Source organism: Eriocheir sinensis, chromosome 55, assembly GCF_024679095.1.
Source record: "Eriocheir sinensis breed Jianghai 21 chromosome 55, ASM2467909v1, whole genome shotgun sequence".
Lineage (NCBI taxonomy): Eukaryota > Metazoa > Arthropoda > Malacostraca > Decapoda > Varunidae > Eriocheir > Eriocheir sinensis.
This window is the reverse complement of record NC_066563.1, coordinates 7,185,967-7,211,537: the sequence shown is the minus strand read 5'-3', so window position 1 is coordinate 7,211,537 and position 25,571 is coordinate 7,185,967. Positions and strand designations below refer to the sequence as shown.

The 25,571-nt window shown below is 42.9% G+C and overlaps 1 protein-coding gene across 5 annotated transcripts; it reads right to left on the bottom strand.

Moving 5' to 3' along the window:
* LOC126983983 (putative N-acetylated-alpha-linked acidic dipeptidase) lies at positions 1 to 25,033 on the bottom strand. 5 transcript variants are annotated; one of them, XR_007736328.1, is made up of 17 exons: positions 24,877 to 25,033; positions 23,447 to 23,713; positions 20,933 to 21,069; positions 18,902 to 19,058; positions 18,370 to 18,504; positions 17,857 to 18,026; positions 17,044 to 17,186; positions 15,440 to 15,620; positions 14,760 to 14,965; positions 14,107 to 14,321; positions 13,232 to 13,408; positions 11,365 to 11,511; positions 10,225 to 10,330; positions 9,339 to 9,420; positions 8,758 to 8,850; positions 693 to 1,635; positions 1 to 612 (listed from the first exon to the last, which is right to left on the bottom strand). XR_007736328.1 is itself a non-coding variant. In XM_050837266.1 (16 exons), the coding sequence occupies exons 2-16, from the start codon at positions 23,696 to 23,698 to the stop codon at positions 1,437 to 1,439; spliced, it is 2,400 nt and encodes a 799-aa protein (XP_050693223.1). In that variant the 5' UTR covers positions 23,699 to 23,713; positions 24,877 to 25,033; the 3' UTR covers positions 1 to 1,436. The 5 variants fall into 5 exon arrangements, 2 of the variants coding, with proteins under 2 accessions (XP_050693223.1, XP_050693224.1); XR_007736329.1 differs by having other exon boundaries at positions 1 to 692; positions 773 to 1,635; XR_007736330.1 differs by having other exon boundaries at positions 773 to 1,635.
* Between the last annotated feature and the right edge of the window lie 538 nt (positions 25,034 to 25,571).

The window sequence follows — 25,571 nt, the reverse complement described above, 5'->3', positions numbered from 1 at the left end:
ATCAGTAATTAATTCCTTTATTGCTCATGTAACCTTTCAAGCATTCATTTTATACACGCACGCACATACATACATACATACATACATACATACATACATACATACATACATACGTACATACAGACAGACAGACATATACACAGGTCACAGTTTTCGCAATCAACCAGGTAAAAAAAAATATCAGGTGAATAATTAGTGTCCTTTTCCTACCTGGTAACTAATTAACTATCACAGGTGGAAGGGAAAGGTTAAGTTATTCCTATTTCAGTCTCTTTTTGTCTCTGTCTCTTTGGTCTTCTGTTTGTCTCTCATTGTAATCCTTCTTTCCCTTCATCTTGTCTACTTCTGTTCTCTCACACACAACACACCTCTTCTATTCCATACACACTCTATATTGATGTTTTTCTTTTTCTCTCATTGTAATCATTCATTCTACCTTGTCTACTTCAGTTCTCACACTCACACCGCACTTCTCTGTAATTCCCTTCCCCTATCTTCCTATCCCTTTAGTCTTCATATCCTCCTTTCTTTGGCCTTTATCTTTTCCGTCTAGTCTTTATCTCTTTCATCCTTTCTCTCTGTGCCATTCCACCAGTTTTCCTTTCTCTTCATCTCTCATATCCTTTCCCTCCCTCTAGTGTGATTCCTTTTATCCATTCTCTGTTCTCATCATCATCTCCTTTTCTCTTCACCTCTCATATCCTTTCCCTCCCTTTAGAGTGATTCCTTTTATCCATTCTCTGTTCTCATCATCATCTCCTTTTCTCTTCACCTCTCATATCCTTTCCCTCCCTTTAGAGTGATTCCTATTATCCATTCTCTGTTCTTCTATCCATCTTTTCTCTTCGCCATTCATATCCTCCTCTCGCGTACCGTTTTCCTCTAGTCTTATCCATTTCAACCATTCTCTGTATCCTCCTATCCACCTCCTTTTCCCTTCACCCTTTGTATCCCGCTTTCTCATACCGTTTCTACATTGCCTTACCCCTTTGGTTTGTCGTGTCACTGTAAGGAGATGTGTCGAGCAACTTATGGTGACGGATTTGTCTTGCGATATAAGAACACGGCACGATTTAGGTCTCCTCAAGGGCTTGTGGACATTTCCTAGACAATAAGAGGGAATAAGTCCTCAAGCATCTTCGGGCACCGGGTTTGCTGCCATAGGTAGTCACAGGAAACTTTATAAGCTATTTCGGCCATGACCTTCGTGACCCCGGGTGACCTCAAGCACTCAAATAAATAAGATTACAGAAGTCCTCAAGGATCTCTGTATAGCGGGTTTGTTGCCACGGGTAGTCACACGAAACTCTATAAGCTATTTCGGCCTTGACCTTCGTGACCCCGGGTGACCTCAAACACTCGGACTTTCCTTCGGCAAATAAATAAGATACATAAAGAGTCGAGTCTCCCAGCAGCTCAGCGCCGGCGTGTCAGTGTTACAGGTACATGAAGTTCTTTAAGTTGATGACGGCGGAGTTGACGACGTGTTGCAGGATGGACAGCTGTTGCCTCACCAGCTCCCACTCCTGCTGACACGGGCCCGAGCAGTGGCGGGCCTCCAGCAGGGCGTCGCGTACCCCCGGGGCCAGCCACCCCTCGTACTGGTTGTAGAGACTCGTGCCGAACATCATATTCCTGCGGGGGAGAGAAGGGGAGTGAGGGTGAGTGTGGGGGGTAAGGAACTAAGGATGAGCGTTCCTATGTAGGGGATGAGAAGTTCCTGAGTTTGTCTTTGTGCTTAGTTTGGATATTCGTTTTGTTGTGGGAATTGTGCGAAGTAACTGTGTTCAGTGACGAGAGTAACTAACGAGGATCTCTTTTTTTTTGTAGTTTTGCCTTTTGGGGTAATTGCTTAAGATAATATAGACGGGAATTTCTTGTGGTCAGCAAAAAGAAGAATAAAGGTGTTCTGTCCCTTTATGGTTGTGTGTAGTGGAATAACAGGTGCAGCTTTAAACATGCTGACTATTGGCTTTTGTTTAGTGTAGTTTAGTTAGTACAAAGAAGCTTATATTAACAGGAAACAAATATAAATAATGGCTAGTGTTTTTCCGTGATAGTTTGTAATGAGTTGCCCCCAAAATAGTTATGTGTAGTAATGGCATTCTGATTTGTTATACTTGTTAAACTTAGGTTACTTTGTCGGTAGCGGGGAGAGTCATGGATTGGCTAAGCGACGGAATGGTCCTGTGTCTTTGTATCTGAGAGTAAGAAGTCAGTTGCAGTTTTATCCAATCCTGTTTAGTGTTTTTCATTTTGTTATTACACGTGAGACTCAAGCCGCTGACAGGACGGTGAGATAAATCGTTTTCTTTATGTGTCAGAGTGTTATTTAGTGTCCACGAGCCATGTGATGTTTACCGCTTCAAGGGTCGTGATTGCAGGTGTTTCTAACCAGGTGAGGGGAAGGGGAGAGACAAGGGGAAGCAGGTTGAGAAGCAGGGTGAGACTTTCCTCCTGGTGTGTTAGAGGTAGTATCCCCAAATTGAGCGTCTTCATTGCCGTCATTAAAGCAAGGTTTCTAAGAGGGGCGGCGAGGTGAGGAGTAATACATGTTGCTGGGAAGGTCGAAGGAGGAGGGGAGAGGCAAGGTCAAACAGTCGTCCTTTCTGAATGTGTGATGGAGGGAGTGACTTCTGCTGTTTTTTTGTTATTTTCTCGTTCTTGCTTTTTGTTCTTGTCTTCGTTGTTGTTGTTGTTGTTGTTGTTGTTGTTTTGGTTCTCGTTCTTGATCTTGTTCTTATATGTTTTTGTTTTTGTTCTTGCTTTTGTTCATGTTCTTGTTTTCTTGTTATTTTTCTTCTTGTTCATGTTGTTCTTATTGTTCTTGTTCTTTTTGCTCTTGTTTTTCTTCTTGCTCTTGTTCTTGTTCGTTTTCGTTCTTGTTCTTGCTATTCATGTTCTGTCTCTTCTTCTTCTCCTCCATTCCTGTTATTACAAGGTGTTCAAAAGGGTGAAGAGATAATGACTCTTCTTTATGTTTCTGAGGAGGAGGAATCGAGGTGCAAGGTAAAACAAGGTCAAACTAATATACTTTCTTATTTAAGGGAAGCAATGACCTGAAATTGAGCTTCTTCGCTGTTGTTATGATAAGGTGTTCAGTAGGGTGATGGGATAATGTCTGTTCTTTATGTTTCTGAGGAAGAGGAGTGAAGGAACGGGGTAAAAGAAGGTCAGACAAACGTACGTCCTTCCGGGTGTGTGCTGGAGGCAATGACCTTTTAAATGAGCTTCTTTGTCGTTGTTATGATAAAGTGTTTTTGAGGAAGAGGAGTGAAGAAGCGGGGTAAAACAAGGTCAGACAAACGTACGTCCTTCTGGGTGTGTGCTGGAGGCAATGACCTTTTAAATGAGCTTCTTTGTCGTTGTTATGATACAGTGTTTCTGAGGAAGAGGAGTGAAGAAGCGGGGTAAAACAAGGTCAGACAAACGTACGTCCTTCCTGGTGTGTGCTGGAGGCAATGACCTTTTAAATGAGCTTCTTTGTCGTTGTTATGATACAGTGTTTCTGAGGAAGAGGAGTCAAGGAGCGGGGTAGAACAAGGTCAAACACTAACAAACGTCCTTCCGGGTGTGTGCTGGAGGCAATGACCTTTTAAACTGGTATTCCTCGTTGCTGTTATGATAAGGTTTCCACGCGGGTGACGGAGTGATGTGTTCCGCTAATATGTTTCACTCTCTAATCATTGTAAGTTATTTCTTTGTCATATATTTTATTATACTCGTTTACTCTGTACTTGTTTTTATATAATTGATACGTGACGAGGTGATTTTTTTTTTTTTACAGCAAAGGAAACCGCTCAAGGGCAAAAAAAAGTAAACAATAATGAAAAAAATGCCGGCAAATCACTGCTCTCAATTATCCTGCTTATATTATTCTTCATATTTTTTTGCCTCCGTTTTATTTTCCTTTATTTCGTTTCTACATTAAAGTTAGTGAAGAGTTATGCAAGAGTTAGTTAGTGAAGAGTTAATGAAGAGTTATGCAAGAGTTAGTTAGTGAAGAGTTAATGAAGAGTTAGTTAGTGAAGAGTTAATGAAGAGTTATGCAAGAGTTAGTTAGTGAAGAGTTAATGAAGAGTTATGCAAGAGATAGTTAGTGAATAGTTATGCAAGAATTTAATTAGTGGTATAAAAGTGACGAGTTAGTAAGCCATTGGATAGTGAATGTGAACAGTGGAGTAGTGGTATGCAAATGGTGGGTTAGTGAGCTAGTGAATAGTGAATAAGTGGCATGTGGTATGATAGTAAGATAGTGAAAGATTGTGTAATATTCATATCTTCATTTTTCTCTTTTTTTTCCCCCACTTTTCTATTTTTTTTTGCTTAGTCTTTGTATTTTGACAGTGTATGGATTATCCGGCAACTGTTTATCTCTCTTATCACAAATGTTAAGAGTGCTGGAGGCTCCCTAACTATGCTTTTACCTTCTATAATTTGTATCTTTATCATTATCTATTTTCCAATTCATTTTTTTTTCTATATTAGTTTTCTTTGCGTCTTTCTATGATTTGTTTACCTGCTTATTTTTCTCTATTTTCATCGCTGTATTTGACTTCTGTGGATACTTTCTTTGCATTTTCCTATAAGTTGTCTGCTTGTTTTCTCTATTTTCCTTTGTATTTGATTTTTTTTTCTATATTTTTTTTGCATCTCTCTGTATTTAGTTTAGCTCTTCATTTTTCTACATTTTCCACTGTATATGACTTCTGTATTTACTTTTCGCATTTCTTCCACATCTTTTTCCCTTGCATTTCTGTATTTAGTTTATCTCTTCATTTTTCTACATTTTCCATTATATATGACATCTGTATTTACTTTTCGCATTTTTTCTACATGTTTTCCCCTTGTACTTCTGTATTTAGTTTATCTCTTAATTTTTCTTCATTTTCCATTGTATATGACTTCTGTATTTACTTTTCGCATTTTTCTACATCTTTTCCCCATTTTTATCGACCGTTAATCTCCTTCATCACAAACATTATGACACAGCGCAGGAGGCGAGTGAAGGGAAAGCTAACGCCGCCGCTCTTCAGGTGAGCCTCGCGAGCTGTGTTTAACGAGGCGCTAATCCGGTTATTACACGCGCACTGCCGGAGGACGTGACGGAAGGCAGGGAATTATCGCGGCGTCTGTGTATAATAGAGCAATCAGCGCCTGCCGACCCCTCGCTCCTGTTATTATTGCACGAAAATTTCATAGACGTGACGAAAAGAGATTAAGACTACAAAACGACGTGCCAAAAACAAACAAAAAAACAAAAACCCAATCAAATACTTCTTTATACGTTGATATAGTACACGATCATCTTTGCTTCTGATCCGGTAGCAGCGACGGGCCAAATTTGTGCCACGATTTAAACCCCCCAAAGTAGATGATACATAAACTGATCACAAATCCTTCGATATATATTATGAAATGGTTTGTGTGAGTGATGATTTTTTCTAATTTTTCTCGTTTAGATGGACCATTAAGAAACATGATCCCTGCTGCTACCGGGTTGGATCTCAGTGGTTCAGTGATTGACGTGTCGAACTTTGAATCTGCGGGCCTGGGTTCGAATCCCGCGTAGCCCACCCAGTTGTTCATCCCTCCCTTGAGACAGTCGATAAGTGGGTATCTGGGGAAGTCTGGGGAAGGTAAACTGTGGTAATCCTCTCCTCTCTTTCCGAAATTGACCTCTCTTTTAGCCACACACACACACACACACACACACACACACACACACACACACACACACACACACACACTTTCTTTTCTTGTTCCATCCCATCATATCTATCTTCACTATCCTCCTCTCTTTCCTAAATTGACCTCTCTTTTAGCCACTCTTCTAAAGTCTTTTTATAGGGGCAGTGTTTTGTTGGCTTTTTTTTCTCATTATTATTTTCCTTGCCCTTGTGCTGCTTCCTTTACTGTAAGAAACAAACAAACAAACCCGGATGTTGCACTGGCTCTGTATCCCGGGGTGATGGGTTCTCATCCACCACAGGCTCAAAGGGATAATGTTACGGAGATGAGCACTTCGGCCACGCGCAGCTGCTAGAGTAAGTTCCTATATCGTCACCCTCATGAAATAATCGCCTAAGTCATTTTTCAGCGATTTCCAGGTTTTTGTCTACATCAATTTTTCAACATGTGACGCCCATTTCTGTTTAGTTGCCATCGTCATTCAGGGTTTGAGTGTTCTAGAATTGGCCTTTTCATTTCTGCCTAAATCTTAAGCCAAATGAGATAATGACAGTGCTTTTTTGATTTCCTGTAAAGTAGAAAATAATGACAGACGGTTTGTTTACGAAGGTGACGATTTTTTTTTTACAACAAAGGAGACAGCTCAAGGGCACAAAAAAAGGAAACAGTAATAAAAAAAAGCCCGCTACTCGCTGCTCCTACAAAAAAGAATCATAAGAGGTGGCCGAAAGAGAGGTCAAAGAGCGTGACAATAAGAAAAAGGCAAACTACTTTCTGCTTTCGGCGATAGAGGGAGGTATGTGTGGTGACTCGTGAGCTCCTTCCCTCCGTCGCTGCACGAGAATTTTAAGAACAACGTGACGGGGCGATGGCACGTAACTTCTCTTTGTGTTGGATAAAGTTAGCAATACTTGACGTTTCTTTTATCTCGTTATCGGCAGAAGAATTAAAAGCGAACGTGACGGGAAGGTAATTAGTGAATCTTCTTTTATATCGTTATCGCAAGAAGTATTTAAAGCGAACGTGACAGACAGGAAATAAGAATCTTTAATTTTTTTTATATACGTGACAAAAGGAGAAATGGAAAATGTAGGAAGACAAGTAATTAGAATGGAAGCACAGGGTAGAACTAACTAACTAATGGGGAGCATACGTCCGGGGGCGCGTCGCTTCACTCACTAGCTGCCTCCACTCCAGACGGTCCCTACGAGCAAGCTCCGAGGAATAGAGGAACAAAATGGACGAAAAATATTTAGGATAAGAAATATAGAAGGAAAAGGATAAAGGAACAGACGCAAATAGTTAGACTAAAGAAAAATACGAGGAATAAGCCAAAAAAAAAAAAAAAACTATAACAAACAAGAGATGATAAAAACTGCAACTGAGAAAAGAAAAAGAAACTAATAAACAGCAAACAAGAAAAAAAATAGAAGAAAAAATAAGACAAACGCGCCAACCCGCTTCTTTAGGGTGACGGAGCACGTGGCAATCTGCGCTGCCGAGGTTACAACAGACGAGTGGTGCTCACGACTCACCTGTCACACCTGATTAGAGGGTCGACACACACACACACACACACACACACACACACACACACACACACACACACACACACTTTTTCTTTTCTTGTTCCTTCCCATCATATCTGTCTTCACCATCGTCCTCACTCTCTTTCCCTCCCTTCTTCCTTCCTTTTTCCCTCCATCCTCACCCTCTCTTTTTCTCTCTCTCTCTCTCTCTCTCTCTCTCTCTCTCTCTCTCTCTCTCTCTCTCTCTCTCTCTCTCTTTCCCTCCCTCCTGACTCCCTCCCTCCTTCCTTTTTCCCTCCATCCTCACCCTCTTTCTCTCTCTTCCCCATCTTTCCCTCCCTCCTGACTCTCTTTTCCTCCCTCCTCACTATCTTTCCCTCCCTCCTCACCCTTTTTCCTTCCCTATCTTTTATTTCCCTCCCTTCTAACCCTTTCTCCTTCCCTATCTTTTTGTTTCCCTCCCCCTCCCCCTATTTAGCTCCCTCCTTACCCTCTCCCCCACCCAGACACACACAGACCGGCGGCTCGACCATGCATATTCACGGACAAAATCTCTCTATATTTCCACAATGAAGGGGAATTTGGGAGCATAAAATTATCCCAAATGCCGATTACCCATTCTCCTCAGCGTCGGGTGTGTGTGATGCACGGAACCCCGACACGCAGAGGTGGAAGAATTGACAACTTGAGGGGCAGGGCGGCACGCGAATGGGGAAGGGAGGGAAGGAGAGAGAAAGGGTGCAAGGGGAGGAACGTAACGGAATAGGGAAAGGTAGAGAGATAGAGTGTAGGGAAGAATAGGTGAGTTTTGTGGAAGAAAGTAAGGTGGAAATTGAGGGATAATGTTGGGGGCAAGGTATTGGGGAGGAATAGGTGGGTTTGGGTAACAAGGTAAGGGAGGAGGACAAGGGAAATGGATGGAGTTAAGGGAACGTGGGGTAGGGGAAGGGGTGGGATGTAGTGGAAGGTGAGATAAGGGGAAGGAGAAGTTGAGGGAATAGGGAAAGGAAGAGGGGGAGAGTGTAGGGGAGTAGGATAGGGGGAGGGGTGGGATGTAGTGGAAGGTGGGATAGAGGGGAGAAGTAAAATGAATAGGGAGAGGAAGAGTGATAGAGTGTAGGGGGTGTAGGATAGGGGGAGGGATGGGATGTAGGGGAAGGTGAGGTAGAGGAAAAAAGTAAGGAAATAGCGAGAGAAAGAGGAATAGAGTAAATGAAGCGATGAATAGGAAGAAGAGCTTGTGAGATAACTGCGTAGATATATTAGAGAAGTGGTTTGGCTAGACGAATTAACTTAACGAATAAAAGAAAATGATAGACAATTGAAAATAAACCACAGACGAAACAAATTAGACGAAGCAAAAAAAAAAGTTATTGACGTAAGATTTTTCGGCCACTCCTCTTGACTTTGTTGGAGCAGTGAGTAGCGGGCTTTTTTTTTTTCATTATTGTTTACTTTTGCTTTTGAATTGATTCCTCTACTGTAAAAAAAAGGACAGATAACATGCACAGGCCGAATAGCTAACACGGTGACTTACTTCATGTAGGGCCGCTGGAAACTACCCTCGGTGAAGATGTAACTCCGCTCGACAGCCATGAGTTGATCGTTCAGCTGGCGGGCCAAGAGAGGGCTGGTGGGAGGAGGAGGAGGAGGATGAGGATGAGGAGGAGGAGGAGGAGGAGGAGGGAGGAAGGAAGAAAGTATTATTAGTCTAGCATCAAACTTCCTCATTTCTCATTACCCTTATTTGGTGTTCTCAAAAAGTTTCAGTGTTTTTTGTGTAAGAAGTACAGGAAAATGAAAATGATCTAACATAGAGGAAACCCAGATGTTTGGAGAAGTTGAATCTATGCATGAGGAGAATAGGAGAGGAAAGACGAAGAGAAAAAGTGGACAGGATAAAAAAAAGGAAAAAAAAAGAATAAGAAGAAAATGAACAAGTAGAAAAATATGAAGGTAGATGAGAAGGGAAATAGAAAGAGAGATATATAGAGAGATAAGTTGATAAGGAATATAGAAAGAGAAAGGTAAACATTCAAGGGCAATAAAAAGGACAGGTAGTAAAGTGAGGTATATCAACACAGGTATAGAAGGTAAGGATGATTAGGTAGTACTTACGTGATCTCCGTGGCGTTGTTGACAAAGGTGTTGAAGGTCTCAGCTGCCTGCTCGAACCGGTCAATCAGGGACTCCAGGTAAGCTGATACGAGGAAAGAGGAACAAGAAGGTGAAGTAATTGGGATTTAATGACCACTGATAAGGCGATAAGGGAAGGCAGACTGACTGACGGGGAGAACAGAAGCAGAGTGGTAATGTGTCGAGAGATAATGCACAGTGATAAGGTCATTGAAGATAAGGTAAATAGTGTAGGAAAAACTGGATAAGAGGGCGAATTATTGAATGAGACGAGGTGTAAAGAAGTCCAGATTTTGTAAACAGTGATAAGATGGCAAGAAAAGTCAAATAACGTAATAAAAAGTGGATAAAAAAGCGAATTAGTGAATGAGACGAGTTATGAGGAACACTTAGCTAGAATAACGTGGAAAAAAGTGGACGAAAAGTGAATAAATGAATAAGACGAGATTTAAAGAAGTCTAGTTATTCTTAAGAGTGATAAGCTGAGAGAAGACAAGGAAAATGATGTAGGAATAAGTGGTAAGGAAAACGATGTGAATTATTGAATGAGACGAATTTTGAGGAACACTTAGCCAGAATAATATGGGAAAAAAGTGAATGAAAGTGAATGAATGAATAAGACGAGATTTAAAGAGGTCTAGTTATTCTTAAGAGTGATAAGCTGAGAGAAGACAAGGTAAATAATGTAGAAAAAAAAGTAGTAAAAGAAAACGATATAACAAAAGAGACGAGATATATGTGATTGCTCGATCTTGTTAACAGTGATGAGCCGCAGTCTTTGGAACAGCGAGTAGCGGGCTTTTTTTTATGCTCGTTTCCTTTTTTGTGCCCTTGAGTTGTTTCCTTTGTTGTAAAAAAAAAGTCTTACCCAGCGTGAGGTGTTGCTTGCCGAGGTCCGCCCCGAAGTCCTTTCTCAGCCCCTCCGCCATCCGCCTCAGCATCACCGCCTCGTCGTTGGGGTCCATGGGCAGCACCTGTAGGGTCGAGGGTCAGCACAGGTCAAGGTGGATGGTCAAAGGTCAGATAGTGAGGAAGGGTTAGTTGATATCATTTGTGGTTGTTGTTATTATTGTTGTTGTTGTTGTTGTTGTTGTTTTAGTTCTTTGTTGGTTTGTATTGCATTTCTTGTTTTCGTGTTTTCTTGCGTATTGTTTTCTTATGCAGTTGTGTTTATGTCTATCTTTGGTGTGTGTGTGTGTGTGTGTGTGTGTGTGTGTGTGTGTGTGTGTGTGTGTGTTTGCTCTCTCTCTCTCTCTCTCTCTCTCTCTCTCTCTCTCCTTCCCTCCCTCCCTTCCCCCTCCCCATCCCCGTTCCAACACAACACACACTGCTTTCCCTCTCTGCCTTGAATCAACAACTTGTATGAAACGTTTGCACAAGTACAGAATTAATTTGTTTCTCGTCACTGTGAATGCAACTTCTACCAAAAAATCAGTTGCAACACATCGTCGTTGGGAACATAATTTTGTGATGAATAATACATGTGAATATACTCAGCCCTAATTAGTTAAAAAGCTTCCTGATGGTTGGAGCTTTTTATTTATTTATGTTATTTTTTTTACTTCTGGGTTAATGATGTTGTATATGTTCGCTATGCTGAGAGAAGAATGTGAGAGGGAATAGAAGGGAAATATGATTGGGAAGAGTAAGAGGAGGAGGAGGAGGAGGAGGAAGAGGAGGACGACGACGACGACGACGACGACGAGTGCGAGGACGAAGTTGAGAAAAAGAAAAAGAAAAAAAGAAAAAGTAAAAGAAAAAGTAAATAAAGAAAAGGGGAGGAAAGAATGAAATAAAATGAATAGGAGAAAGAGAAGAAGATAAATTAGGAGGAAGAATAGGAAGAAGAAGAGGAAGTAGTAAAGAGAATGAAAAACTACAATAGAGAAGATAAAAAAAATGCAAAAGTGAAATAAACTAATAAACAGCAAACAAGAAAAAAAAGAGGACGAAAAACATAAAACAAAAAATCTCATCTCCACCAGAAACCATTCCAGCGACACCTCACCTGAGCGTCTGCGAGGGCCACACCTGTCAGGCCCCACAGGTGACCCAGGGACAGGTGGTACAGGAAGTCAGGGTCCAGCGCTACCATGGACTCGAAGTCGTCAAAAGTGCTGTGGTAGAGAGGGTAGTCCGACCAGTTGTACTCCTCCTGTGGTGATGAAGGTGGTGGTGGTGTTAGACTGTTAGTAGGGAAGTAGATATGTTGATAAAGGTGAGTGGTGATGGTGGTGATGACAGGAGGAGTAGTAAGGGACGATAGGTTGACGGTGTATGTGGAGGTGATGATGCCGGTGATGATGTTAGGGGAGGTGAACAGGTAGTGACAGTGGTGTTAGTGGAGGTGAAGGTGGTGTTGGTGATGATGTCTTTAGGTAGTGATGGTAGTGGTAATGAGAGGGGGAGGGGGGGGATGTCATGGGTGGCAGAGGTGGAGTTAGTGTATTAGAGGTAGTGGTAGTTGGAGGTAGTTGGAGGTTAGTGGTAAGAGTGGAAGGTGGAGTAGTGGTAAGTGGATGGTGATGTTTATGGTGGATTCCAACTCTTTTCACTCCACCTCTCTCTCTCTCTCTCTCTCTCTCTCTCTCTCTCTCTCCCTCTCTTTTCCTCTTTCTCCCTCTTTCTACCTCTCCTTCCCTCCCTTCCTCACTCCCTCCCTCCCTCTCTCCCTTCCTCACTCTCTCCCTCCCTCTCTCACTCCCTCTTTCTCTCTCTAATGATGCACAGAATATCAAGGTTCACATTTCCCGGTACCAGCGCGCCACCGTCCTCTGAATTAGTGGAAAATCTTATTAGCTCGTTTATTACCTGCTCCGGCGAGGCTTACCTGTCCGTTGGATCGCTAATTAATTGCGAGTTTATCGTGAGTTACTGTTATTTGGTTAGTCTCGTGTTTGGCTCTCTTTATTTTTTTTCTTTCGTTTTTTTTTCTTGATTTCTTTCATTCTGTCTCTGTCTTGGGTTATTTTATCTTTCTTTTTCCACGCATTTTTTATTTTCTTCTTTTAACGCGAATGCAAATACATATTTTGAGTTTCACGTTCGATGCAACCATTTAAAAATTTGATATAATATGAAAATTTACGGTTAGATTATTTCGTTAGTTTGGTCGTTAAGCTTTTAAAGGCCAAGGACGGGCTCGGCAGCCCCGGCCCCGTCAGGTTCTGGGCACGACAGTCAATTATTTTTCCAGCAGCTGGTTGGAATTTTCTTAATAATTCCAATCATATTCTCCGGTTCATTCCCGGAAGCATTATTTTTTACTTCATATTTTTCAGCATCATAAAAGACTAAACATTAAATATTGAGTAGCCAATCAGCTTGTGCAAGATCTGGCAGAAAATAAATAGTGAGTATAACAGAACCTCATAATCACAGCGGGATAAAGGACGATAGAAGACGTGGAAAGAGAGACCTTCATAACTACTACACAAATGCCTTTCACTTGACCTGAATGCCGTGGGGAACAAGAGAGCAGCAGCTGGGTTGTGGGTGTTGCTGGGTCCCAGGGCCAGGGCGGCACCTAATTTTTTTTTCATCATCCCACAACTATACTGAGGCATCTTGGGATCTATTTTGAACTTCGTGGTGCTTAAATGAACCTAAGAGTAGTGGTTTTATCGGCGTAGATTAGCCTGGCAAGTATTGTTTTTACAGGAAGGGAAGCAACTCAGGGGCAACAAAAAAATAGAAAAAAAGCCCGCTTGAAAAAAAAGTGTGCAGGTGAAGAACTGATTGTAAATGTTACGTGAACGCGAGTCACTGGAGAGCGTGAGGCACTGAACCGCGGCCATGTGGACTTCGCCTTTGGTCCAACTCTTTGCGGAGGGCCAAGTAAGGGCAGCGGCCACAGAAATGAAGGGCTCACTCACCAAGTTGATCTCCCACAGCATATAGGAGGTCGGGACCCCCACGCGCTGGTAGAAGGGCGCGTGCTCGCTGGTGGAGCCAAGGTTGTAGTCGATGGCGTCGGGTGCGGCGGGGCGCCCCCTCTGCGTCCAGTGATCCCAGAGTGTCTTGTACCCCAGGGAGGGATCCGGTGCGGGGGCCTGGGGGGGAGGAGGCGGGGAGGAAGATGAGACAAACAAAACATCGGGGAGATCAAATACTATTGATTAAATACTGCTGTGTGTGCCACCATTAGAAGAATTAGATGTTATTTGTGTCGCCTCCAGATCAGGTTAGATGCTACGTACATCACCTTTGGAGGACGTCAAATGCTAGAAATGTTCACTTTAGCAGATTAATTAGCTGAGATGCAGTATTGGATTCGCCACTGGAAGCGTTCAGATCCTATAAAATATCGGCTCTGAATGATGGCCAATGCTTACACGTCGCTTTTGAGTGAGGTTGGATGCTAAACGTGTGACACCACTGGATGGAATCAAAGCCCAACTACCTGACGCTAATGGAAAACTCAAGTGTTGTAGGTGTCACAGGTGGAGTTATAGGTCAAACCCGTCCCCCTGTGAGCCCTCCACGTCCCTTTCATCCCCTAAGGACACAGGGCCGTATTTTAAGACACCATCGCTTCTCACATCAACTATTTCTTAAGGTCAAAGAGGGGATCAATCTGTTTTTCATGAGTGTTTTTAAGGTTCATGGCACAGAAGAAGGGCTCAACTACCACCAGGGTCATAAAACTACCCCTGGAAAGGCCTACAGCTCCTGCGAAAGCCATGTCAAATATGTGAACTTGGGCGACGAAATGTTTTAAAATACGACCCACAGTCTCGGCTTCCCTCACCCTCTTGGCGGCTTCCGTGATGGCTTTATGCAGCAGGGGCGTTGCCGACACCACCAGGTTGTAGGTCTGGATGACGGCGATGTCCACGTTGAGGTAGGCGACGGCGCGGTGCTCCAGCGACTTCAAGTACTCCTCGACCATCTCTGTGGCGCCGAAGAACCCGAACTCTCCCGCGCCCCACGAGCCGAAGATGACGGACCGACGCGGACGCCAACCTGAGGAAAAAAAGTTAGAAGTAAGAAGAAAATCGAAGTATATAGGTTAGAAGGCAAAGTAAGAAGAAGTCGAAGTAAGAAGAAGAAAAGAAGAAGAAAAAGAAGAAAAAGAAGAAGGAGAAGAAGAAGAAAAAGGAGAAGTACGAAGAAGAAAAAAAAAAAAGTAGAATAAAAATAAGAATAAAAGTAAGTCAGCAACAGAAAACAACAGAAAAATAAGCCCAGAATAAAGTGGAGGCATATTTTCTCATGAACCTGACTCCTTTAAGCATATTTTCAGGAACTCCAACTTAAGGAAGAGAAGAATAACAATTAAGAAAAGAAAACGTCAAAGAAAAAGGGAAAGAAAACTACAAAACACACCCAAAACATCACCACACATATCTAACCCAATCCAGCACCCTTACTACCCCTTCTCAGCGCTCCCTCACGCCTCACCTCCGGCCAGCAGCTTCCCGTAGGCCCGCACCACCTCCATCATGACCGCCGTGCCCGAGGATGGATCGCAGGAGCCGTAGGTCCACGAGTCTCTGTGGTTGCCGAAGATGACGTAGCGGTCGGGCTCCTCGCGGCCCCGCACCACGCCCATCACGTTGAAGATTGGCGACACCTGCTTCTCGTTATTCACCTCGAGCCGCACCTTCCTGCAGGACACGAAGGAAGAAGTCACAGAGAGGACGTCATGATTATAGTAGAAAGACGATAGAATTAAAGAGTTGTAGATGATTTACCAACAGTGGTGGATGAGTGGAACAGGCTTGGCAGTCATGTTGTGATTGCCTACTGGCCTTTTGCAGATTCCTTACGTTCTTATGTTCATATTATAGCAGGAAAAGGAAGAGTGAAAAAGAAGAGGTCAAAAGAGAGAAGTTCATTATGCCAAAAGATTCAACTTATTATCATACCAGAAAAAAACGACAATAGTAGAAGTCAACAGAAAGAGCTTCGTACTTATAACCGATAAAAAAAGGCGATAGTCAAAAGAGGAAAGAGAACAAATGGAGACGCCAAAAAACAAAAGCCAGAAAGACAACACGAGACGCCCCCCCAAAAAAAAATCATAACTACAATACCGGAATAAAAAAGGTAAAATAAAGACACTTCCTCCTGTCACTCACCAGCCAGGCCGCGTCATGTTGGGCCCCAGCCTGTAGGTGATGCCCAGGCCGCCGCGCCACGCCTCTGGCACCTCCGCCCCGCCCAAGTGAATCAGGATCTTGCGGGCGTCGTTGTAGCTGATGGTGTGCGCGGGGATCCTCGGCAGCACCTCGTGGCCTTCGTCAATGTGGTGCGATCCGTCTGTTTGGGGAGGCGATGACTGTGGTCAGCGTACAGGCGTGGTGAACCCGAGGACGTAGGTTTAAGCCCCATGCTGCCCAGATCTTCATTTAACCCTAAATTCAACCACTTTGTTTAAGTGGATCACCGGGAGGCAGCATGGGCCAAGCAATAGTCATACATTACTGCAGCCACTATAAATAGAATTCGCTTGCCCCAGTAACGGACTGGGGTCGTCCAAGAGGGTCCTCAAAAGTGCCTAACGGCTCTAAAGACAACCCTTGCTCTCTCTCTCGTGCGCGCGCGCGCGCGTGTGTGTGTGTGTGTGTGTGTGTGTGTGTGTGTGTGCTTGCGCCTGTGTTTGTGCACGTGCGCGTCTCAAGAATAAATCTTACATAAGGAGACAAAAATACATGTCCAATCTTCTCTAGACTCTAGATATCTCCTGTCTCGATAGTGTAGACGTGACGCGGGTGCCAGGCGGTGAGGCAGATGGCACCTTTGGCTTGAGATAAGAAATGTCTCTACCTCTCTTCGTAACCAGATATAACCACTGCCATCCAGTCTCCTTGTTGCCGGGGTTGATAGGAAGAGAGAGTTAAGTAACGTAGATAAGCCAGGCCATGAGGTGAAGATTATGGAGGTGTTTTGAGGTGGGATGATGAAATTAAGGGTTAAGTGGGGAAGTGAAGAGAGGGTGGTCAGATGATTTGAGAATAGGCGGGGATGTGTAAGGCAGATGAAGGGGGTTACTATTGTAGGGGTAATAATGTTGAGGAAAAAATAAGGGAAAGAAGTAGTGACGTTAGCTTACAAATAAAAGGACAGATGGGGGAGATGAAGAGGGGAGTAGAATGTCATGCAGGAACCATTAATGAAACAAGTAGAGATATTAGCTGATCAATAATAGTAGGGTGTGATGAAGAAAACATAGAGGTAGAGAGCTTAGCTTACCAATAGAAGGGTAGTAGAGGGCAATGAAGGGAGCGAGAGAGATAAGCTTGTCAGTAGAAGGGTAGAAGGCGATGAAAGGATTTATATAGAGAATTTAGCTTTCCAATAGAAGGGCGGTGAAGGGCAATGAAGAGAGCGAGATAGAGAGTTCATCTTACCAATAGAAGGGCAGTGAAGGGCAGTGAAGAGAGAGCGAGATAGAGAGTTCATCTTACCAATAGAAGGGCAGTGAAGGGCAATGAAGAGAGCGAGATAGAGAGTTCATCTTACCAATAGAAGGTCAGTGAAGGGCAATGAAGAGAGCGAGATAGAGTTCATCTTACCAATAGAAGGTCAGTATAGGGCAATGAAGAGAGAATGAGATAGAGAGCTCATCTTACCAATAGAAGGGCAGTAGAGGGCAATGAAGAGAGCGAGATAGAGAGTTCATCTTACCAATAGAAGGGCAGTGAAGGGCAATGAAGAGAGCGAGATAGAGAGTTCATCTTACCAATAGAAGGGTAGTAGGGCGTGGTGGGGTCCCCGTCCCGCCACAACAGGGAGCCTCGCTGAATCCCAGACTCCGGTAGCCAGAAGGTGTTGGGGTACGCCTCGCCGCCCTTGTGCCAGTCCGGGTGATAGTCCGCGGGGTCTCTGGCGGAGGGGAGGAGAGGGAAGGGCTCTGAGGGGTTATAAGGTGGCAGGTATTTTTAATTTTTTTACAGTGCAAGGGCGTAAAAAAGAGAAAACAATATGAAAAAAAGCTCGCTACTTATTGCTCCTAAATAGAGTAGATTGGCCTAAAAGAGAAATCAGTGCCCGATAAACGATAACTACATCATAACAGTTAACGAGGATACGCCTTACACATGTACACTTCTGTCCTTCCTTCTCCCCAAATGGACCTTCACCTCTAACCCACTTCCTCTCCTTACTATACCCTTGATTAAAAAATAGGTTGACTGGTGGGTGTTTGGGTTGGGTTGCCTGGATGAGGAAAATCTGGGTTCAAAGGGGAGGAGAGGAGGTCAGGAGAGTTGGATATTAGTTGAAATTAGACGGAAGTTGAGTTGTTATTAAAGGAATTTGAGATTGTTTTAGGGTTCAGCACTGTGCCACCACTCTACTCTTCCTCCTCCTCCGGTTCCTCCTCCTCCTCTTCGTTCTCCTTCTCCCCCTCGTCCTCCTTCTTCTCCGTTTCATTCGCTTTTTTTCTGCTTCGTTGTCCTTTTTCTCCGTTTCGTTCTCCTTTTTCTCCTTTTTCTCCTCCTCCTCCTCCTCCACCTCCACCACCTTTCCCCCTCCACCGCCACCCAAGACTCACGTGTACAGGATCATCCCCGAGGCGTTGAATCTCTCCGCGTTGAGCACCTTGTCGCCCCTGAAGATGTTCCCAAACTTGGCGATGACGAGGCGGCCCGCGACCTGCACTCCGGCCCTCTGCAGCGCCTCGAAGTCCTCGTAGGCACCATAGTTTGCGAAGACAACCTCGCTCTGATTAGGGACATGCGGTTGTTAGTTGGTTGTCTGTTGTTGGAATTATTGTTACTGTTTTCATTTTTGTTGTTATGGTTGTCTTTTTGTTGTTGATGTTGTTGGCCTTGTTTTGTTATGGTAATTGTTGTTGCTGTTGCTGTTGTATAAAGACTTGGTTTGGAGATAGATGGATAGAGAGATAGAGAGAGAGATAGAGAGAGAGAGAGAGAGAGAGAGAGAGAGAGAGAGAGAGAGAGAGAGAGAGAGAGAGAGAGAGAGAGAGAGAGAGAGAGAGAGAGAGAGAGAGAGAGAGAGAGTATGAAAGCGATTGAAGAAAAAAGACCATTGCTGAGGTACTGACAGAGGTGACGGTGCCGGAAGGGGAGAAGGCGAGGAAGGCGGGCGGGATGGTGCTGTCGTAGGGCTTGTCCTTCAGCACCTCCTCCATGACGCTCGAGGTAAACTTCACCTGCCCGGCCTCGTCCAGAAGGTACACCTGGGGACACACGAAATAGGGTGATTGACTTCCTAAGAGTAATGGATAAGGACAGGTAGCTTCATTGTAGTACATTGTTTAGTTTGTCTGCTGTTTACTTTGTCTCGATTTTACATTTTTTACCTTCTCTTCATTTTCCATTTTCTACATTGTTTTCGTTTTACATTATATACTTTGTTTGCACTTTACTGTCTTCATTTTACAGTGCTAGGTTTACCTGTAATTTACTTCGTCTGTTTGCCGTTTACCTGTTGTTGTTGTTGTGTAAAGACAATAATGGACACAATTACCAACAAACATTAAGGAAGATAGGTATAGAGATAGAGATAGATAGATAGAACCAGGTTATATTGTCTCTAGGTTACTATGTTGGTCCCTAGTGTAGCATGGAGTGTACCTTGTTGGGCTTGTCGAGGCTTGGCTTCGAGAGCTGTACGTTGTAGGGCTGGAGGAACACCTGGTCGAGGCCCTGCTCCAGCCACTTCTTCCGCAGGTGCTCGGCTTGGTCCAGGTCGTGTTTGGTGCCCGCCATGTGGCCCTGCGTCGTGAGGTACCTGGGAAGAGGATGGACAAGTGATATGGTGAAGAAGTGGAAAGGTGGATTGGTGTTAATGCTTCGGAAATATGGGGATGAGACAGATGGAAAGGTGAAGGAGTTGGCGGGTGAGGAAGTGGCCTTAATTTTTCAGTATATAATATTCATTCTCTTTTTCTTCGTTATTTCATCTTTCCTCGATACGATTTTTCGTTTTCCTAACCCAATGTTATTTCTTAAACGTGTCGGCACTTTAGTTCGCCTATATGAAAAGCCTCTCGTAGAAGTTGCTGGACCCTATATGAAAAGCCTCTCGTAGAAGTTGCTGGACCCTATATGAAAAGCCTCTCGTAGAAGTTGCTGGACCCTATATGAAAAGCCTCTCGTAGAAGTTGCTGGACCCTATATGAAAAGCCTCTCGTAGAAGTTGCTGGACCCTATATGAAAAGCCTCTCGTAGAAGTTGCTGGGCCCTATATGAAAAGCCTCTCGTAGAAGTTGCTGGACCCTATATGAAAAGCCTCTCGTAGAAGTTGCTGGACCCTATATGAAAAGCCTCTCGTAGAAGTTGCTGGACCCTATTTGAAAAGCCTCGAAGTTGCTGGACCTATATGAAAAGCCTCTAGAAGTTGCTGGACCCTATATGAAAAGCCTCTCGTAGAAGTTGCTGGACCCTATATGAAAAGCCTCGTAGAAGTTGCTGGACCCTATATGAAAAGCCTCTCGTAGAAGTTGCTGGACCCTATATGAAAAGCCTCTCGTAGAAGTTGCTGGACCCTATATGAAAAGCCTCGCGTAGAAGTTGCTGGGCCCTATATGAAAAGCCCAGCAACATCTACGAGAGGCTTTTCATATAGGCGAATTAAAGCCGACACGTTTAAGAAATAGCATTGGGTTAGGAAAACGGAGAATCGTATCAAGGAAAGATGAAATAACGAAGAAAAAGAGAATGATTATTATTTACTGAAATATTAACGCCACTTCTTCACCCGCCAACTCCTTCACCTTGCCATCTGTCTCACCCCCATATTACTGAAGCATTAACACCAATTGACCTTTTTGTAATTCTAAGTGATAGATTTACACAACCTCTGCACCCTGGACTGAAAAATCACTCATGAAAACTCGCTTAATCTTTTCTGTGGCCTTAGAAAATAGTCGTAATGGGAGCCCGATACGTTTAACCCGGTAGAAGCGCCGGGCCAAATTTATGCCATGATTTAAACACCCCAAAATAGATGATACATAAACTGATCACAAATGCTTTGATATATATTATGAAATGGTTTGTGTGAGTGATGATTTTTTCTAATTTTTCTCGCTTAGAGGGACCATTAAGAAGCATGATCCCCGCGGCTGCCGGGTTAAGAATGTGGACCTTGGCTCTCTCGCCTCATAACGTGTTCCCCCACCCCATTGGTTTTCCGGCCATAGGTTCGTATTCTCAGATGCATCCGCCTCACATCGACAATTTTCAAAGTCCAAAAAGGAGATTAGGCAGGTTCTAATGCGTATTCTTTTTGGTTCAGTGTACAGAAGAAGGATCAAACTACCACCATCAGGGTATCAGGACACCTCTCCTCCCGAAATTGACCTCTCTTTCGGCCACCTCTTTTGATTCTTTTTTTTAGGAGCAGCGAGTAGCGGGCTTTTTTTTATTTTTTTATTATTGTTTCCTTTTTTTGTGCCCTTGAGCTGTCTCCTTTGTTGTAAAAAAAAAAAAAAAAAAAAAAAAAATCAGGATCATACAACTACTACTACTGGAAATGCTCAAAACTCCTATGAAAGCCTTGTCTAATATGTGAGCTGGGGCGCCGAAATGTTTAAGAATATGACCCTTATTTCCTTCACTTACGCCTCGCCTCGCTATCGGTCTAGTCTTTCCTTCACTTACTTAAGGTTCCTGCGTATGTTGGACGCCTTCATCTCCCTCAGCAGCTTCTCGCCGGCCGTCCCGAAGAGGTCACCATCATCCGCCTCTGGGATGATCTTCTCTATGGCCTCTCGCATCCTCCTTATCATGTGCGAGTCCTTCACGGCAAAGAAAAAATGGAGTGTGCTAAATGATGTAAAGTATTTGGTGTGGTATTTTCAATGTTGTTATAAGTAATATGTGCTCATTTTATTATCGTGGCTGTGGCTTATGTTACAGTCTTCTACCGTTAGTTTTGGATGCATTGATAAGTTAAATAGCAAGTTAATTTGTTATGTGAATTGATCCTCTTGACAAACAGATAAACATGTAACAAGACGAATAGGCAAAGGAAACAGATAGACAGAAATGAAACAGCCATAACGAAAGGAATGATGGCAACATACATCCACAAGTTAATCTGGCATGCGATTTGATCCTCTTGATAAACAGATTAACATGGAGAAAGACGAATAGGCAAACAAAACAGACATAGGCAGACTGAAATAAAACGGACGTAAAGAAAAACAAACAAACATGATAACACACAAAGACAAATGCAAACACACACGCAGTAACCTTGAAAAAACACACAGGCAGACAGACAGACAAACAGACTCTCCTTACCCATCACCCCCCTCCCCACACAAACACACACACACACACACACACACACACACACACACACACACACACACACACACACACACGTAAACACAATCGCAAACACATTTAACCTTTGCCGAATTCGCTTTGATATATCCATTAAAAAATCAAACCATGCACTTTTATCCACGTATCCCAGGCATTACATACACACACACACACACACACACACACACACACACACACACACACACACACACGTAGCAGTTATAGATAGTGTTGAAAAATAAAAGTTGCCGTTATTTTGAAACCTGCAGCGCCTGTCATAACATCACCATCGGTTTTCATTAAGTAATTATTGTATTTTGTGTCGTGACGAGGGAGAGCGAGAATCAATGTGTATCCGAATTTGTAAAAGCTTCTTAGAAATATATTGGTTGGCGTCTTGGTTTGTGGTTTTCTTATGTTTCTTGTTGTTTTTCTCCTTGTTTTTTTCTTGTTCTTGTTCTCGTTCTTATTCTCTTTTTCTTGTTTTCTTGTTCTTGTTATTCGTGTTCTTGTTCTTTTTTTGTTCTTTATTTTATTTTTTATTTTTTTATTATTTCTCTATTCATCTCCTATTGATTTTATTACTGTTATATTGTTATTGCTATTGCTATCATTATTTTTATTTATTATTTTACATTTGAATTTTCGAGGGCACAACTTCCACTATCGTTTCCTTTACTGGGCGAAAAGTTCGGATCACAGTTCGTAACCGTTTTGTTTACGCTGCAACAAAACTGTGAAGCAAAAACAGGAAAACGTTTCTGAATGACTTAAAAGTTCACGATGGAGCGTTCCGAAAAGTGCGAGACCATCGAGTTCCTTCCGGGCGGGGTCGATTTTATGTATTTATTCATGTGTGTTCGAACGTTAGGCGGAACAAACGTTTTTACGATAACTGTTACGAGCGACAGTAACATTATCGGAAAAGTTAATGTCTTGCAGCTCGCTCCACACTAAGAACGGGTCTGTATGCATGGAAGAAATAATACGAGTCACGAGCAACTCCACCTAATGCAGATAAACGGTACAATTGTCTTTTCCATTACTAAAAAAGCTCTTGTTCTTTGAGGTCCATTCACCCGTAGGAGAAGTCTGTATGCATTAAAATATAAACGAAGGCACAAACAACGCTGCTTGATATAGATAAATAACAACATCACTATCAGTATAAGTTACGAAAGCAAGAAGGGAATTACCGTCTAGCAACATAGATAATTGTGCCCCAAAACAAGGATCCGTACGGCCATAATATAAGCTCTTTCTCTCTTAGCCTTTCCCTTGAGATTAGCTGAGTCGTGCGTGCTTGTCATGAACTACATTTATGGATTAGTGGCTACATCTATCGTATTAATTGTCTCTGGTAGTATGGTGCAAAATAGTCAAAGGAAAAGTAAATTAGAGTGCATTATATAGGATTTTTCGTGCCTCTCAAAAGTTTAGAATCTGCCGTTGTGTTTTCATTCGGTAATAACTGATATACTACTGACAAATTAACAAAGGAGGATATTAGCTTAGGATCGTATTGCTAAACATTTTGTCGCCCAAGTTCACATATATGACAAGACGTTCGTAGGAGTTTGGGGCATTTCCAGGATTAGTTTTATGGCCCTGGTGGTAGTTTGATCTTTCTTCTGTACCGTGAACCTAAAACAACACACATTATAATCTGATTGACCCCCTCTTTGACCTTTAGAAATAGCTGATATGAAAAGCGAAAATGTCTTACAATACCGACCTAGAACTTAAAAACATAACATAAGCCTACGGAAGCTAAAAAAAAAAAGAAACTCGACCACAAACACCGCCAACAAGCACCCAATCACCCTTTCACACGAGTCTTACCGAGGATTTGTTGCACTTGGGCAGGGTGGCGGTGGTGGTGGTGGTGGTGTCGGCGGCAGCGGTGGGGGGGATGTGAATGGCGGGGAAGATGAGGGAAGCCAAGGCGAGGAGGAGGGACGCCGCGGCAGCCCACCACCCTAAGGCCTTGCCACGCCCGATCATTCTTGCTCTCTCCTGGTGCTTAGCTATACACCTGCTCCTTGGCTGCTGGTGGTGGTGGTCGTAGTGGTGGGAGCTTGAACATAAGAACATACGAACATTGGGAGTCTGGAAGAGGCCGATAGGGACGAAAGAAAGATAAGAACATAAGAACATAGGAAGTATGCACGATGCCGTAGGGGAGAGAAAAGGAAAGCAAGAACATAAGAACATAAGGAGTCTGCAAGAGGCCGGTAGAGGAGAAAGAGAGGAAAGACATATGAGTGAGGTGGAAAAATAGGCAGGAAGTGGAGGGGTAAAGAAGAGAGAATAGATGTCAATGATAGAATAGAGGTGGAGTGGCATGGTGAAGGGAAATGTGTCTCCACTCCGCCGGGAATCGAACCCTGGACCTCTTGATTGTGAGCTGAGCGTGTGTGTTTGTGTGTGTGTGTGGGGGGGGGGGCATTGTTGTTGTATTGAGTGGACTGGCTGCCATTACGAGTTACATTCTTGCCTTGACATCTGTATTGTTCTCTTTTTTTCATCAGCTGCCATAAGTTATTTTCTGTGACGGATGTTAATTCGATAGTGAAAGGAATGTGTTGTATTGGAGCCACGTATTGCTATTATGAATTTCGATAATGTAAATAAGAAATACAACAACAAGAACTACTACTACTACTACTACTACTACTACTACTACTACTACTACTGCTACCACTAGTAATACCAATAACAACAAAAATATAATGCCTAATAACTGTCAAAGCCAACTTGTTAAAATAATTTGCATTGATAATATTGGTTTTGCTTTTTATCATTTGAAAAGTTTGACGCGTTCGCAATAATTTGATATAAAGTTAAATATTTTTTGTGTCTAGTCAGTGTGAATGTGTACAGTGATGGTGCTCAAAAGTATAATTAGTAGTAGTAGTAGTAGTAGTAGTAGTAGTAGTAGTAGTAGCAGTAATAGTAATAGTAGTGGTAGTAATAGTAGTAATGGTAAAGGTAAAACTATCAGCAGTAGTGTTAATATTAGATTTAATAGTAGCATTATAGTATGTAGTAATAGTAGTAGTAGTAATGTTAGTAGCAGTGGTAGTTGTAGTAGTAGTAGTAGTAGTAGTAGTAGTAGTATAAGTTTTAGCGTTAGTATTAGTAGTGACAGTAGGAGTTCGATGATTCTTACAATAAAAAAAAAGTAATGTAAAAAAATAAAGAACTCGTAAGAACTTTATAAGAACTGGTGGTAAGAGTGCTGGGAAGCGTCCACTAAGCGAATGAATTACCTAAGTCCAACGCTTCAAAAGAAACATCAAATTCAAGACAAAGTTCGATCCTTACTTCGTCAGGAGGTAGGTAGGTGCCGGCGGGGTGCGGTCGAGAAGGCAGCGGCGAGGGCGGGGAGGGCGGAAGGAGGAGGAGGAGGCGGGAAGGGATCAGCGACTTTCCTCGACTGATGCCTGGCTCACTCGCTCCTGTCCTTAAATACACGCATGGAAACGGGCCACAGGGAGAAGACAACACCGCTCTTCTGTCCCTCACGTGCGAACTGTTGCTACGCCTTGTGATATGAATGATCTGTGGCCGAAAAACAAGAGTCGATCCTACTATATTTGAATCCCTTCCGAGGTCTGTTTGCCGTTAGCTGCTATTTTTGAGTTTATAGTTTTCTTCTTGATAAACTACGATCATTTGCGCGATTTTCGAAAGATTTTTTTTTGTCTGTTTTCGTTCTGCATCCACCACTTGAGTTTCGTAAGACTGATAAGATGTAGAGTTTGGTATCTGAAAGGCGTGTTGTATAAAAGAGAGAGAGAGAGAGAGAGAGAGAGAGATGCAATATTCTGTAGAAGGCTGCATTTTTTTGTTGTTGTTGTTGTGTATGTAGTTGATATTAAAGACCTATCCGAATTTGACCTCTCTTTTGGATACTCATTTTTACTTTCTTCACAGGAGTAGTGATTAGCGGTCTTTTTTCAAT